Source organism: Montipora capricornis, chromosome 6 (assembly GCF_036669925.1).
Source record: "Montipora capricornis isolate CH-2021 chromosome 6, ASM3666992v2, whole genome shotgun sequence".
Classification (NCBI taxonomy): Eukaryota; Metazoa; Cnidaria; class Anthozoa; order Scleractinia; family Acroporidae; genus Montipora; species Montipora capricornis.
The window spans coordinates 49,650,911-49,668,410 of NC_090888.1; the positions used below are offsets into that span (position 1 = coordinate 49,650,911).

Here is a 17,500-nt window from a genome sequence, read left to right on the forward strand (position 1 = left end):
CTGGACCCGCTTGTTCAAAAGCCGATTAACTCTAATCCCAGGTTAAAATTTACCAAGGATTTCATTTCTCTGCTCTCAAATGCTGTTCAACGCTGATATTCGGCAAAACTTTAGAATGGTCAATCTTGAAAAACAAAATTAAGCAAAATGAACTTTCACAAAAAAGTGGAAAACATAAAACAAAAGTTTACGCTAATCCAGGATTAATTTAATCGGCTTTTGAACAACCGGGCCCTGGCGTGCAAGAAGTGGACCTAACGAGCATGCCCTAGCGCAAGAATGTTGTGTAAACGTGGCCAAACAAGTACAACATCATGCAACGTCAAAAATGTTGCACAAAAAATTTGACCCTTTTCAAATTTGATCCAACATCTTGCAACATGTTGCAACATAGTTATCACAACAGGTTGGCCAAAGGTATGCAACAATGTTGCAAGATGTTGCCTTGAAATGTTGCAAGCATTTGGCTAGTCCTTAACCATACCTGCCAACTCTCCCGGTTTTCGCTGGAGTCTCCAAGTTTTTTATCAAATCTCCCAGCCTCCCGGTTAGAGCACCAAATCTTTCGTGGCCACCTACCATGGCGTTTTTCAACATTTTTTCATTAATTTCGTTATCTTCAAGGCGTCAAAATGGAAAATAAAACAAGAAGTGGATTCTAGTGCCCTCATTTGAGCTGTTCTGGTTTGGAAAACGTAAAACGGAGCAATCAAATTGATATAGGCTATATTTAACAAGTACTGCAATTGGTCAGAAATCAGCCAATAAAATTGCACAATACTTGGTAGAAAGTTGGCACGGTTATGGGAACAATAGCAATAACTGTTCTAACCGAGAAACGTCGGGAATATTCGAAAGGGCTTCGGGTGATTTTTGGAGAGTATTCAGATATTGTCGAAAATGACATTCTTACAATGCAAAGATTTTTGGATGTCTCCAGATTTTTGTACTCTGGGGGTTGGCAGGTGTGCTTAAGGTTAAAATAAATAAAAAAATATGAAGAAGAATGACATAAAAAATAAACATGCTCCATGTCATATCCGAGAAATACATATCATTTCATATGCATGATTGATTTTCGATTTTTTTTTCTCAAGTATAATTTGTCCCCTGAAACTTTGCATGAAAGGACTTCTTTAAGGTCATTCTGTCAAAATTTAGAAACGCAGAATGAACATTTTTGAGGAAATGTATCCTTTTTTGGTGGTGACTCAGGGATCATGCTAAAAAATATCCATTTGCTCATTTGCAGGAGTTGAACCTATGATAGCATGTAGCTGGCAGTTCTTTTTGGAGCACGAGAGATTTTGAGTGGCACAAGAAGGCTGGGGAAAGAAAGGACCTTGTGCCCGTTGAGTTCTCTTGTGCTCCATAAAGAACCGCCTGCTATGCAGACTAATTAACCTATGACCTCCTATGTGACAATAGACCATTTTACAGTTGTGTGCACAGTTACCTGGCCTAGGAATGAAAGCGAGGCTAGAGTTGACCTTGTTTTGACAGAAACCTCACTGCTTTTCTTATTTAGATTTTTCTTGAGCCATGACGGAGGCGCAAAAAGAACCTCTGATTACCTTGGACTTGAATCTCACTTTCATGAAGACACCAGCTGTCAAACTCGTCAAATTGATAATTACAAAAGGGACTGATGGCATTTTAGCAATTACACATCCCCTTGGCATTACGAATCAAACAAACCAACTGTATTAATTTAAGTGTTTGTAAAAGTATCAATCAACCCAAGCCTGTCGAAGGTCAGATCCTGAGGTTTTTCTCTGATTCGTCTTCACCTCTTCGCGGCTCTCTCGTTGCTTAAGAAAAACCTCTGGGACCTGGGTAAAATTAATTATTAGCAAATTGAGAACAAAATCATTAACAATTAACAAAAGCAGGGAGGTCTGTATTGGGATATCCGAAAACAGGGATATTGATAATCTGGCATAGAAAAGAATCTGACAGTTCAAAGTAATCAAACAAAGATTGAAGTGATTCTCGCTCTTACCTGGACAATTTAAGCAATTGTCTCTCATAGACCCCTGAAAAATTCAGGTGGCTTCAACAGGATTCAAACCCATGACCTCTGCGATGCCGCTGCAATGCTCTACCAACTGAGCTAGGCATGTATGAAGCCACACAGTTGGGAGCAGGTCATTTCATTTGGATCATGTGTTCCAGTGAAAGGAATGATGAGGGAAAGACTAGTGTGGCTTCATAGCTCATTGTACCGTCATCACAAAGGTCGTGGGTTCGATTTCCGTTGAAGCTGCCTGAATTTTTCAGGTGTCTGTAAGAGACAATTGCCTAAATTGTCCAGATAGGTGCGACTGGATCACTTCAATCTTCCGTCTATAACCTGTGCTTCAAATACACATTTCTTTCCTTCAAAGTAATCAGTTTGTCATTAACTTTGAGCTACCCTTATCTCAACAGCATCCCTTAATTTTCAGTGTTTTCTTAATAAACTCTAGTCATCCACTCAAGACTTTGTCCACCTGGTATTTTTTACAGGTCACAGATCATTGTTTTACCAATCAATACAGAAAGTATCCTGAACATTCATAAAAGCTAACCTTAGGCCTAAAAACTTTTGTTTAGGCCTAATTAAGCCTAAGGTTGGCCAATATGCATGTTTAGGATACTTTCTGTATTGGTAAAACAATGACCTGTTTTGACCTGTGACCTGTGACCTGTAAAAAATACCAGCTGGACTTTGTCCCCTTTAACCCATTAACTCCTAGGACTGAGCCAACCCTTTAGGAGGCATTGATGATTTGTTATTTGGGTCAGTCTTGGCTTAATTTGCCGTAACATTGATTTTTACCACCAGGTTTCACAAAAACGTCTGTATGCAAGTGAAAAGCGGCCAGTGTTGGATGATCCTTTCTCTGTGATGAAACAGGGTTTGGTGAGTTTGATTTCCACAGAGATCAGATTGTTTTTTTTTTCAATATGGAGGAGTAATTATGCACTCTCCCAGAAGGGAAGGAGGGGCTAGAGTACTTCACATAGAAGTTAATTTGCTTGCATAGACTATTGTATAGACTCTGTGTCCTTAAATTTGTACAATGTAAAGGGCTCTCTTTGGCATTTCCTCAACAGGAAGATGTTGCAGCAACCCATCTAGCTGATAGTGCGGGTTCTAAATCAAATGAAAGCCAGGGTGAAGATGGTATGTGGGTTACTGTATGTACATGTATAGCCACTTAAGTGACACAGAGGCAGGCAGGGATTTTGCGAAGGGCTATTCTTTATCATTTTACATAGTAAAAAATGCATACAGGTAACAAATATCTTTAACATGGCTTCTGATAGGATGCGGAAAAAAATTAAAGATTATGCGGAAATTTTTGGCCATATTATGCGGAAACATGCGTTGATTATGCGGAAATTACACCGGATTATGCGGAAACTTAAACAAGTTATAAAACTAATAATTAGGCCCGTCCAATGTATTTACATGCTTACGGTAAATCCGTAATCGAAATTGCAACCAATACAATCGCATTTGTGACTGAATTTTTGCCCTTTGTGATTAAATTACATGGAGGAGTCATCAATTTGCGACCAGCTTTCATCGTTGAATAAAAGGGTTAGCAGTTGGGATTTTCCCGCAACTTTTGATAAAATAAATAAAGCGATTCTCATCATGAATTTTGTTTCAATTTGGAGATAATGGAGCAAAACTGTAATACCTTTGGAGCGCGATCCATTCCCTCGATCATTGACTTAAAGTGCGTTTGATTCACCGTATTCCGCAATAAGAATACGTGAAGTGATGAATTCAAAACGGTATGTCTGGCGTTTTGAAGCAACAAGGATAATAAAGATATGTTTAAAATAGCATTTTAGCAGGTGTTCGACATCTTTAATGTGAATCTCCGTAAAAACGAAGGATTTCTAACTTGTATTCCATGTAATCCTATTCCGGGATACGGTCAATCGAACGCGCCCTTAGCTTCTTATCAGTTACGTCATTTGCGGAGGTGTAACTGTTTCTCGTCCAACGGAAAGCATTTTAGGAACAAAAACTAGTGTCCAGGCTCATTGGCGAAAAAATGCACGGAAACTGCTTACGATCTTTCTTACGAACTTTGATCTTGCGAACGAAATGGTGTGTTTTCTTCAATGTTCAGGAAAATAAGCGTTTCAAAACAGTCAATTTCTTCGGCTTTTATGTTTTTGAGGATGTTAAGGAGCTGCTTTATCACTAATATCAGGTATTTCTTCTGTTTTTTGCGGAAAATATCGGAATTATGCGGAAAATATCGGAATTATGCGGAAGATGCGGATTTCAGTGAATTATGCGGATCCGCATCGCCGCATCCTGTCAGATGCCATGTTTTTAGGTGAATATGTAAGAAGGTTGGCTAGTTAGTCATTAAAAAACTAAAAAAATACAACATGTTGTACACTGAAATAAAAGTAATTCAAAAATACTGAACCCTCTGATCCCGGCTGTTAAAAGTCTAATGATGCCCATGTTTAAACCTAAAGCCAAAACCTGAACATGGATCCTTAAACCTCCTGTGCAAATAAGATGATTGCTGTCATTCATACTTACTGAAAAATAATCGCTAGTGAACACCACAAGGCATACAGGCTATTCTCTATAATTATATTTTAAACAGATGTTGGAACTTTCTACAGTGCTTTTCGAAGGTAGAAATTTTTTCTTGATTTGAAACAATAGTTGTCATTCATTTACTTATTATTAAAATTAATCTTAACTATTGTTTTAGTCTAAATTTCACTGATTAAATAACTAATCAGTCTGCAATGCTTAGTGTAGTCTGGTCATTGTTACAGTTACATTACAACTACAGTAAAAGTGCAATGTGGCATCTTGATCAAATGACCAAGTGTGGATTGAGTCATGAAATAGGTACATTGTATGACGGTACAGTCCAATGGCCTCGGGCAGAAACCTTGGGGAAAGGAAATACATTGTAGATGACTGGTTCGTAACAAGAGCACAACATCCCTTGAGCTCATCACAGAAATTCTTTGTTTAGATGCTATCTTTGTAGAAAGTTTCTCTGTTTCAATGACAAGACAATTTATAACTAAAAGTATGTTGTATAAAAAAAAAATTGATAATATTTATGACTTGATCCACTGTCCCACCATAAAGATCTCAGATTAAAAAAACATTGTCATTACATTTTAAAGATCTTTAAATTGAGAATGCATGGTAGTATTTTGATGCTGATACACTCTAATCTGCTGACAATTTTAGGTTTTGGAAGCCTTTTTTTCTTTAGACAGTGAAAGACAGACCTGTCCACAACTCTTTCTCCTAATATCTTTTAACTCTCAGACTTATCTTATGTTATTTGCCATGAACCGTCACCAAAATGCATAAAACACAAAATTGCTGCTACATTCATGACAGTGCCCCCTTTACTTTTCAGTTCCCCATCCTTTGGAAGACAAACAGTGATTACAGAAATGCTTATCCTGAACACTGTTGTACTTACTGTACTAACTTTTGATTTAAATAAAATATTAAACAGTGATCAAGTTTGTTAATTAATATTTTCCTGTTCAGATCCCGTAATGCAGGATCTGTCGGCTAAATATCAGCGATATAAACTTTGGCTAGCAAGAATCATGGGGAAAGACCCAGAGACATTCAGTGACAAAGACATAAAGGTAATTATAGAGAACTCTATAATTTCTCCTTGTTTTGGATTTTATCGGTTTGTTACACTCAGTCTGTCTTTCATCTCCAACTAAATTGTCCTTGGCAGAGATTTCTGCCACATTTTCCTGTCAGCCACCATTACTCCACAAGCCACTCTGGTGCCAAATTTCAGTATTCCTTAAAATTATTTGAGTAATATTTGCCGGTCTCTTTGATTTGATTGGGCAACTAATAGGGCTACACTTTCAGCCATTGAGTCCAGAGATAGACTCCCTCTTGGCCCTGAAACAGTGCTCCATTAAAGCCATGGTTTTATTGCTATTGATAATTATAGTAATTAATGTGTGACATTTTGGGACTAATTGAGCTTCATGTACATTGTTCACCAATCCCACCTTTTGTACCCTGTAATTGTCTTTGAATAACATCCATAGTTTGTAGGAATTGTTATTAATTATTTTTAAAAAAAATATATTTATTGTTAATGGACAAGGTTTACTATTTCTGGGTGTATCAAGGAAAAGCTAGTGGAATGAACTGAGGAGATTGACACAGCTGAATAGAGCAGACTCTCCGAAACCTTGAATTACTCTGGTTATTACAAAAAAAAAACATTAACTCGGTCTGTAAGGGGTTCCTGATGACAGACAGAGTGAAATCTGTAAGTGGCTCTGTTAAGGTAGCAAAGGGTTAAGAGAGGCATTACGTTTTGCAGCAGATTTAGATGTTGCTGATACAATTTTGTGTAATTTTTTTGAGAACAATGCTGATTGATGTGTAGTTGAGAACTGATTTGATTTTTAGGAAGCCATTGAGTATTTGATGCCCTCAGGACTGTATGCTAAAGATGCTCGTCCCATTTTTGAGGTGATGTTTGAGTAACTGTTTTGTAATGCACTATAGCTATAATGCAGCGTAATTACCCACATGAGTGTTTTATTGTTCACAGCATGTCTTTTGATTAGGTGATAATGCCTAGCTGTTGAATTGAGGTATACAACCTTTATGGTATACACTGATGCTTCTAGGTAGTACAAAATAATAATTTAATTTAACTGCTAATGAGATACATCTAAAACCAGGGTTTTTGAGTTGTACCTACTTAAGTATGATTGAATTGCTTTTTAAATTTGTTTTTGTGTTTTTCAAAGGCCCTAGTTTGACTTTCCTCTGATCTGTATAGGACAGGTTACAGTAGCTTTCCCATACTCGTCAGCCAAGCAAAGGCAAAAGAAAAGAGACCTCTGCTAGCATGGAACGTCTCATTCGATCAACGTCTGTTTCGATGGAACTCTGATCCATGTAGCCGTAGCTCTGTTTAGCCGAAAAACAAAGCATTGACAGAGGAAGGGGGCTAAAAGTTGTGCACTGATGGCCACAAGTTTATCTGAGTAACACTAGTTCACTGTCACTTGTTACCCTCATAAAATAAGGACCTTTACCTTGACCTTTACACAGTATTCATTTACCACTATTTAATGCTTTGGTGCGCAATAAAAGACAATACACACAACTTGGGCGTAAACGAGGGGCAGGGAATGTACTGGCAAGGCGCGGATAATACCCACCGCCGGTATGGACCACCGGATGAGGGGCCTCAGCAACTATCCGAGGGGGTGCCTCATGCCTGTATTGCAAGGCGGGCATAGTTGCTGGCACAATGTCCTGGGGCCAAGTTAACCCAGTCCAGCAGAGTAACAGTATGCCCCCTCCCTAACGGGGCTTCAGCACAGGGCTGAAGGGGTGCCACAGGCAGCAATTCCCCGCCCATATTTTATTAAGGAGAACTATTGAATATTACAGAAGCTCATAAGGAAAAAATAAAATAAAATACAAGAGAACCAGAAAGCAAACAGGGCAGGAGGGAGGGATTAAATTGCTCAACGGAAAAACCAGAACTAGTTGAGCTTTGGAAATGTCAAACTGAGAAGGCTCGCATGGCGGGATGAATGAAATAGCCAAATAAGGTAGTCACGTGATGGGAAGTCACGCTCTCCTCCCAGGCCCTGCCCAATATTTGCTTACCAGCATTAACATCTATTTTATTCTAAAATATGATATATCAAATTCAGAATAACATCTAAAGGCAACATGCACACCGGAAGTCCAAATTCCCTCACAAATTATACATGTGTTGGGTTCCCGTTAAATGTCCAGCTCTTTCAGGTTTGTGTCTGAAGACAATGTAATTTATGAGACTTAGTACGTAAAAGGGTCTATGCACACAATCATTACGTAACATTGTCTTCAGACACAACCTGACAGAGCTGGAAATGTATCACGAGAAAGAAGCATGTTGCGTCATTCTTTGTTCAAAGAAAATTAGGTGGAATTAGTGCATAGTTTTGTTTAGTTGTAGTCATAAAATTGTTTGTCTCCTTTATCATTCCACACAGGACCCAAAGAAGCTCTATCAGAAACAAGGTAATGAAACTACTGGTAAATGTACTGTAGCTGGGAAATGAAATGGGACCCATTATTACAGAAATGAAGTTCATGTACATGTAGAATGACCAGAGGCATTTTTTTAAAAATGAACTGTCAGTTTTAAATTAAGTGCTTTAGTTAATATTAGTTAAAATAAGTTATAACTGTGAATATCATTATTTGCTTAGGGAAATACTAAAATTATACGGAAATTGAATTTTTTACTTGTGTTGGGATTTCCTAAATAAAAACCAATTATTGCATTCTTTGATACACAGCACAATGGCAAGACTAAAATTTAACATGATAATTTTATTCTGGATTTTAATTAATTTTAATCCATAATGTAATGTTTGCTTTGAAAGATCTTGTTGTTTTCTCCACATTAATAGTAGTCTGCTTCATTTGAAAGTGTGGGGACTAGATTTGTTATGGATTGTGGAAGTGTGAGGGGATGGGGGATAGGTTTAGGAAAAAACAACACTGTAGGGAAAAAGTGGGGGGGGGGGGGGAGGGGGGGTTCCGCTCCTTCAGTCTCTCCATCTCCACGGCCCCTGTAACATGGTAGTCAATTTCTGCTCTCTACGTTTTTAAAATCTTTCTGTTCCACAAGGCTGCCGTAGGTTTGTTGTTTAAAACTGCGTATTTCAAAGGTTAAGACATGACCACTAAAAATTAATTGTTGCAATCACACTCTTTGCTGCAACTTGCATCAGTCAGTATTACACCTGTTACTCAATTTTGCCTTTGACTTTAGATTGAGTAGGTACATGTAAGTGTTATAATTACCTACTCAGACACTTTTGGCTGGAGACAGAATCATCCGATGACAGCATATGCTCTTCTGAAGGAAAATCAATGTTATACATGTACATGTAACATAATTATTTGAGGACTTTATGTAGTTTCAGAGAGATCAAGCAAAAACTACTGTTTGCGAGATTAGAGCCTATAGTGTGTATTAAATACATCATGTAATACTAAGTATTCTTCTTTTTTCATAGCTGAACTTTTGGACAAGACTAGCAGGCCTCTGCATGCTGCTTTCTTCACTGGTCAAATTGGCTTCCATGACTTATTATTTGTAAGTACATGTGTGTAAAAGAAATGAATGGTTATAAAATATGGTGAAAAGTGTACTCCAGAGTTCATTGATTCTTTTATTTTTTTTCAATCTATGCAGTATAAAAGTTGAAAAACAAGACAAAACAAAAACACATTAGCAGAGTTTCATAATTAAATACTACTAGCTAGCAGCAAGAAGCTGATATTGACCAAGGAATCAGATGAGTCCATGCCTTAAGGCAAGTCTGCAAGCCAATGGGACAACAAGAAGATCATTTTCCACCCACGTGATCCACAGTACATGTCTGGAGAAGGCACATAAAGACCACTTTTAAATAAACTTAGAAATCTTATTACGGAACAAGACAATCACCTATTTGCTATAAATTGGTCATGAATATTGCCTTAAGGATGCTGATTGCCAAACAATTCTATACACTTTAGGTCCAAATTGATTATTTGTTTTAGGAAATTTATGAACAAAGTGCAAGGTTAGGTGCTGATGAAGAAGAGCCAGAAGGCAGACAGGTGTCAGGGATGACCAGAGATGGAGGCTACATGCCATTTCATTTGGATTCAAGAAAAGGTTTAGAAATAGGCTCCAATCCTGATCTAGATTCAAGCAGCGAATCAGATGCAGAATCCAGTTCAGAAGGGGAATCAAGCTCAGACTTGGAGTTGAGTTCACACTCTGACCAGGATTCAAGAAAAGATTTGAATTCAGCTTTTGTTCCAGGTTTAGACTTTGATCTGAGCTCTGGGAAATCTCGAACCGATAGTGTGGATGGTCAGGATACAAAGGAAATTCCAAGGTATGAAAATAATAACGACATTACGTACTGGCAGAACAAGTTTGGTTCTGGTGGACAATGGGAACAGTCAGCCAATTACAATATACAGTAATTTCAGTTAATAATAGGCTCAACTGAACTCCTACAGTATTTAATGTTTTAAAAATGTTTGACATATGCAGCACCAGTTGCCGTGGATTATGGTGTCCGTGATCATTTTACTACCTTCATGAATGAAAGTGATAGTTTCATTCATTTCTTTGTATTGGTGGTCATTTCTTAGCATGCTTCAATGTAATCAAGAAATGCACGAACAAATTTGACTGCCTTGTTAATGAAATGCTGTATATTCAATATCTTAAACCAGCATTGAATGTACAGTCGGATTCTCTTCGTGCTAAAGTATTCATGTAATTAGCTTGGCACTCTTTTATGCAAATTCGTTTCAACTTAGCCTCTTCACAAACCGCATTTTATCTTTGTGTAACCTTAATGGCGCAAGGTGCGCCGAAACGATCGGTTTCTATCACTTATATTTCTTGTTTCTTTGTATTTTCGTTGTATATTCAGTAAAAAATCTGCAACCCATCCAAAGATGCGGTGGATTGGCAAACTGGAGCTTGAGAGAAAGATAAGGGAGAGATTGACCGACAAAGAGGTTAGAACACTTGACATACATTTTATTAAATTCATTACATATGACTTCCTTGTGACAGATGCTAGGGACCTTTAGATCGGGGGACGAGGACGACCGCGAGTACGAGTTTTCTGTTCTGAGCACGCGCACTTCGAGAAATGTCGGCCACCAAACCTTATGCGCATGCTCAGTATGGAAAACTCTTACTCGCGGTCGCCCTCGTCCGACGATCTAAAGGTCCCTTTTGTATTGCTGGAAGGTACAAGATTATGCATCTAGACGTTATGCAGCTAGGCATTGGTGTTGGATGTACCAAAAACTACATTACTATAGAACGAGTTTCGGTTGAGTGTCGTAAAACCAAAAACAAAGTAATTACTTTGGCCAATCAAAAAGGACGGAGGCAATCCAGTAAACCAATCAAAACTCAAAGTAATTACACGTAGCCGACTCAAAGCGCGGGAAAATGTGCACGCGCGAGTCACGATTGGTTTTGGTTTCACTTCTGATTGGTTGAAAAAGTGTCGTGAGAACTTTGAACCAATCACTGAGTGAAGAAATCATAAACCAAACCAATTCGCTAATTACTTTCAACACTCAATTGAAAACCGCTCCAATTTCATTTTTGCAGTTTTATCTGTAAGTGGCGAGACTTGAAGCCTTCTTGGGTGACTGAGGACTGTAAAGTGTAGGCCCCATTTGGCAATCCATAAAATCCGTTGGACGTTGAAGAACCCTCACATCACTATTCACAAAAAGTACGGCATGTAGAGTACCGGTGATCTGTGTCTGTGCAAATGTCCCCAGCAAAACGTGGCCGGCATGACTTGATGTCTCGAAAGAGCTTGTGTTGTGTATGAGGTCCGGATGGTGTTTGTGCTGGGTCCCTTGCAGCGCTACGGTCCTCCTCCCTTCTTGGACATTTTACCTCGTTTTATGATGAAAAATAATGATGTTCAAGTTGCTGTTTGAAAACTAGGTTAATAGTGTGTTTTCGGTATCATTGCAGTATGATGTCATCATCCATCGGCTCAAGAAACTAGCAAGTCACCCAAACGCAGAAAGAGCGACCCCTTTCCTGCTTCAGTTCCTTCATGTTATTCCAATAGAGGGAATGCGTGCAGTAGAAAGGACGGTATGCATAGTTAGAAAGACAACAATTTAAGACTAGTATTGGTATTTTTTCATGTGAACAGACCAGCGTGATAACCTCAGGATAACACCCTTTCCTACGCATTTCGTTTGCTCATTTGTAGTTTTGCTGTTTGCAGCTTTCCCTTCTCAGTGACCGGGCTTTCTTTTTTAATGTACACAAAACAAATAGCGCTTTAAATTTATCCCACTAGTCGGCTGGGTTTCTACTGGGTTCATGAAACTTGGGAAATCTGTTGCCAGTTACACACGAACAAATAGAAATTGTGAATAACACTTGTCGAGGAAAAGTGCCAAGTGCTTGCTTCACAGACTGAAGGTACCAGATCAAGAATTCCCTCGTGCTGCTGAGAAAGGAAATGACACTTTATTCCATTGTGGAATGTAAAGGTACTGGTTATTCAGCTTCTCGAATGAATGTAATCAATTGGGTGTTTGCCTTCCCTGAAAACAAATCGATCGGGCAATTGTTGGTTGTAGTAAACCTCTAGTTAAACTCACTAGAGTCTTGGAAAAATCATTGAGGAAAGACGTGTTTGCGACTCTTATTTTCATCTTATTTAAGTGAAGTATTTGGCATCTCTTAATCTACTTTTCAGTTGAATGATAAAGGAGAAAGTGTTGCAGTTGGTAAGTTGAATTGAGACTAGTTATATAGTTTGCTTCAATAGTTACATGTAAATCCCGTTTGTGAGCACTCAACGGGTAAGATGTTTTGAGTGGGCTTATATCTAGCAGGCGGAGAAAATACCGGCGAAAGAAAAAGAAGAGGCTTTCGTTTCTAACAAGCTCATAGCAACACATCCTTCATATCACAAGGAAACACATGAATACCTTCAACTGCTACTTCTACTACTCATGGAAGAGGCTCTGTCATACCATTCGGTATCTCTATACAGTGCAAAAGGATATCCTTCAACCAGTTAAAAGTCAAAATTATGGTTCATTTTGTTTACTTGAAATTATGTTTTTGTACTTGCGAACGATAAGGACAAATGAATGAAAAATTGACACTGCATCATGTTTTGCATACTTTCGCTCGTCATCTTGGAGAACTCGTCCATAAATTTACCATTTGATATCTGTTTCACCCTCTAATAAAAACATAAACCTGGTTTTGCCTGGAAACCTAGAACTAAACTAGCGTGATATAACCCCTTTGATAAAAACATGATCAGACTTAATCTCAGTTTTGTTTGAAATTATTGAAATTAGGTACGGTCACTTTTGTGCCCGTTACCATGGACCTGAAGCGGAAAATGGAGGGGGAGAGGGCTTCTAGTCGTTCTGAGATGCACCTACTGTTGCATTCTGACGTATATTTCTCGAAAGCCTAAAAATTAATTTAGGGTATTGCGTTCGCTATTTTAATGCTGGAGGGTTTTGTCTTTCTTGAAATTGTGTTAGGAAACTACCTTTTAGAAAAAGCGTGGCGAATTTTACAATTGGCTTTTGGGGCCGAAGAGCTTTCCGGTGTGCTATTGCACGGAGTTAGCCACCCGATAGTTACTCTCACGATTTTTGCAGTTCTCGTAGCAACGTGCATTCCTGGACAAAGTGATTTAGGGACATTGATGTCGACGCCGGGTTATCAAAATGTTGAATTCTGTTCTTTGAAGGGCATCGCAAACGTGCAATCGCAGAAGTAGTGGTCAAGAAAGGAACAGGAAACGTAACAATCAACAACACTCCATTGACCAAGTATTTCAGCAAGCTGGAAGACAGGTAGGGTGTATGTCCTTTTGTGGGCCCATTTCCATTAGGAGGGCTACAACTCGCATGGTTCATATGGGGTAGAAACTTGGCACTTCACATTACACTCTAATAAGTCAAGTCTGTGTGGCAATTTGTCCACATACTTCAAGTCAGATACAATGTAACTCACACTCATTGACTATATTTTACGTGCATGTACAAAATCTGAAGAATCAGTCGAGATGATCTATTTAATGCACTGCCTCCATTGTTCGTCCGTATCTGTTTGTTACTGTTTTGGTATCGAAAGCGAAACATTGCACATTTCGATGTTAAGAGCCCGAAGACAGTCGCTTCGTGAAAAATGATGCCGGTGATGTTGTTTTTATCAGGAAACAAATCATGTATCCATTTCTTACTGTTGATGCAGTGGGTGAATATGATGTGGATTGCGGAGTCATAGGCGGCGGAACATCAGGTCTGTATGTCTGTATGTGCCGAGGTATTCCTGCCCCCGCTGGGTGTTATGGTGCCGCAATGCTTTTATTGCCCAGTGTCTCGCAAACCTAAGTAGGTCCAGCCACGCTCAGGTTAAGTGTTCGAATTTACGTAAATGATATTCTCGTAATCATACACAGCTCTTCCGACCGGTTAGCTCAGTTGGTTGGAAATGGACAATTACCTTGCGGAGGTCACGGGTTCAAACCCCGGCCGCATCAACACTCAGGGTCTTCAAATAACTGAGGAGAAAATGTTGCCTTTGTAATAACACTTGCAAACAGGCTTTTAGCCAGGATTCCATTTGAGGCCGTCCACCAACCAACATCCATGGGCCTTCGGCCCCATAATGCTACGGGGGTCTGGGGTCCCCCAGAAAATTTTGAAAATTTCAAGCTTAGGTGCATTTCCCGCGATTTTCAGCCGATAAACGCATGATGAAATGATCGAACTTGATAGTTAAATGCGTCGTTTTCTTTCAAAAACATTGAAATGGATTAAAACTGTTCGTGCTTCTGTCCACTAAACGCATCAGCTGTGTTAACAATTGCGTGCTTGTCAGACCTCTAAAGTCTCACGGTTTTTAGGGCAATCTCTCGGTCTCACGATGAGGCACAAAAACCTCACACGGTAAACACATTCACAGGCCGATGGAATACACTTTCCTTGAATATTTTCATTTCTGACATGTAAAATTGATTTTCCGGCGCCAGTTCTGTAGAGATCCGCAGTTCTAAGGCATATTTGTCAAATTTTATCGACTGGCTGACAAGACACGGACCTCACAACCATATTTCGAAGGCAAATGATAAATAAGGTTTTCGTTACCAGTTTGTCGCCTCTAGATACTTCAAACTGATGGCGGAAAACGATGATAAACTGAAACGAAAACTTTGCTTTGATGAACTGGTTTTAACTCTTTTTTACGCCGTCGAGGAATCTCCAGGCTTTTTTTTACCTTGATCTCCGGTTTATCGTCTTTTGTGGTTGTCTTTTCTTCCAACGTTTGTCCGACGTTGGTCTTGGCGGCCATATTTAAAACCCTTTAACACCCAAACCGGCCTAAACCGGTCAGACGATTTTACTCGTCAATGGGGAACCCCCGGGAGTGAATGGGTTATAGTAAGTTGGAGGCTGGGAGCAAGTAAATATGAGTATGAGATAGTACTTTATGTAGCCACAAACAAGCGCTCCACAGTGGGAACGTTACGCTTCCTTTGGTTACATGACCTACCATTCAGTGAAATCAGTGCTCGACACAGCTTAAACGGAAAAACGATGTTTAAAGGCCCTCCTTCAACCGACAGACTTTTCGATCGTTCGTTTTTGTTATGGGAATTTGCATTGCTTATCGTTGCGCTCTAATTGGATGAATTTCAGCTCTGGCGGGATTTTCATATATGAAAGTTGTTCCGCGGCACGCAATGCCTGGCAGGGGTCGCGTTAACGCAGAAATCGTGCATTTTTACGCAAATAAAATCCAAAAAATGCATCATCGAAATTTTAATGCGTCTCAGGACGCAAGGCACTGACTTAAATAACTCACCCAACTTGCTTTGATTTGTCAGTATATTCTGTTGTTTGTAAAACTGTTGGAGCGATCTGTGCTCATAATTGAAGTTCCAAGAAATGGGGTTTAAAACATCTAAAAAGGTTAAAACTAAATTTTCGACCGCCTTCTGCGGTCTTCTTCAGAGGAATGTACTCTGCAAGTCACTGAATGCAAATATATAGCAAAAGACGTCACTGTTCGTTGCTCCTAAGGGAGGAAACCAGTAATGCGTAAACCCTTGGGAAGGGTGCTCTTTCATTAACAGAGTTCTTGTCCAGGAATGAATGTAACAGTTTTAGAAAAAGCCTTTGTCGGCCGGTCCTATGCATATGCATATGCATATGCATTATGCATCAATATTAATTCCAAGTTGGTTACTCTCTTTTTCTCATAATTTAAAACATACTCTTTTTCTTGCAGAGGGTCACCAAGATTTTGGGACCCCCAAAAAATGCTTGGGACCCCATTTTGGCCGAACATTCGGGTCCCAGGACCCAGATTGAAAAATCCTAGTGCCATCCCTGCCTGGTGGTCGAAGGTGGGCCTTTAGTGTTCACCCATGAATTAACAAGTTACCAAAAGAAACTTAAGTAGAAATAAGGTGATGCTGAGATGATGAGATGGTGTGTAGATCATTTCCTAAATCACTAGAATTGAGTGATTAATTTTTGTTCGAACATTTCAAGATCCACGTTTTATTAAAATTTGTATCCATTTTTCCCCTGAAAAATGGCCGTCCACTGGACGGCCCCCTGGCAGCTCCTGGCTAAAAGCCTGCCTGCAAATGGAAACCTAAACCTAACATTAGAATGGATACTCCAAAATAAGGTGAATTAAATATGATGTCACCAGAACAATTAGTGAAAGGTAACCATTTAGAGTCGGGGCTTACACCTAATCACTAGGAATCAGCGTCTAACCCAGCAGTTATTCTCTGCCTAAACAATGTTGTTTATCCGTCAAAGCGGTTGAACACTGAGGTTGTCATGTATTGCCACGTAACGTCACCAGATGTTACACCTGTATATGTGTCACGAAATGTCTCACCTTATTTCTGGAGTGTCCATTCAAGTCATAACCGTTAAAGAATTCACTCATTGTTCGCAAAGAGTTTAGAATGGAATTTCTAGTGTTGTGACGGTCCTTTGTGTTGTGTATCACTGACTTGGGTGGACTAGCTCCTAAGGTTCATATGTGCCATTCTTGTCCTTTCCTATTGCTCAATTTCGGTGTAAAACTAGATTTTAAAAGACGCTCCATACTTTTTCCCCTATTTTCCGTCGGTGTGGGAATGTTTTGCTAATTTCAGTTAGTAATTCTTCGAATAAAACGTCTTCGGATTTTCCCAAAATCACTAGTTTAGTGATTTTGATGACATTTTGACAAAAAAAATAATGCTTTGCTTATGTGAGATTGGAAGCCATGACCTCCGCGTTACCCGCATGTATGCAGAGTTATAGCTACCAACTGGATCCCTGTCAGTGAGCTTTTTGTTGTATTTTAACATCATAATACTCAAGCATAAGGATTGTTGTTTTCCAGGTCAAGCCGGGGCTATCAGGCTTGCCATTAGCCGAGCATTACTTAACTTTGAGGATAGTTACTTGGAACCGCTTCAACAAGGTTAAGTATATATAGTTATGTTGTTCTTTAATGACAATATTTCGTTTTCCTGTTGTGATGGCTGATGAACCGGCGACAAGACACCAAGTAAAAGTATTGCCCTCAGAAAGTTTCGTTCGTTTTGTTCATGTGGTGAACAGAAATCAGTTAGCGTGCAGTTATCACGACAGTTCAGAAACAATCGACATGACTGAACATACCACAGAAAGAAGGGACCTTATGATATCCCCTTAAAAAGCAGCGTGGCATCTGCAAACTTCAAGGCGTGGTTTCAATAAATTTCGCCGGTTGCAAAGCAAAACACTCTCACCAGATTTTGATGGCTATTAACTTGGAATTGAACTGTATTCATACAATCTCTCTGGTTTTGCCTCTCTGTGCACTTTTCTTAACCAATCTGGAGCAAATCACGAAAT

General features: G+C 39.3%; 1 protein-coding gene across 1 annotated transcript in view; it reads left to right on the forward strand.

The window, feature by feature from the left end:
- The window catches only part of LOC138052352 (small ribosomal subunit protein uS9m-like), a 21,239-nt gene that overhangs the window by 559 nt on the left and 3,180 nt on the right, over window positions 1-17,500 (forward strand). The window contains exons 2-14 of the mRNA XM_068898811.1: window positions 2,828-2,905; window positions 3,100-3,169; window positions 5,549-5,652; window positions 6,449-6,511; window positions 8,041-8,068; window positions 9,076-9,155; window positions 9,605-9,948; window positions 10,498-10,585; window positions 11,574-11,699; window positions 12,316-12,346; window positions 13,336-13,441; window positions 13,804-13,889; window positions 17,004-17,084. Coding sequence (XP_068754912.1) covers window positions 2,828-2,905; window positions 3,100-3,169; window positions 5,549-5,652; window positions 6,449-6,511; window positions 8,041-8,068; window positions 9,076-9,155; window positions 9,605-9,948; window positions 10,498-10,585; window positions 11,574-11,699; window positions 12,316-12,346; window positions 13,336-13,441; window positions 13,804-13,889; window positions 17,004-17,084 — 1,285 coding nt within the window. The remainder of the gene's footprint in view (window positions 1-2,827; window positions 2,906-3,099; window positions 3,170-5,548; window positions 5,653-6,448; window positions 6,512-8,040; window positions 8,069-9,075; window positions 9,156-9,604; window positions 9,949-10,497; window positions 10,586-11,573; window positions 11,700-12,315; window positions 12,347-13,335; window positions 13,442-13,803; window positions 13,890-17,003; window positions 17,085-17,500) is intronic.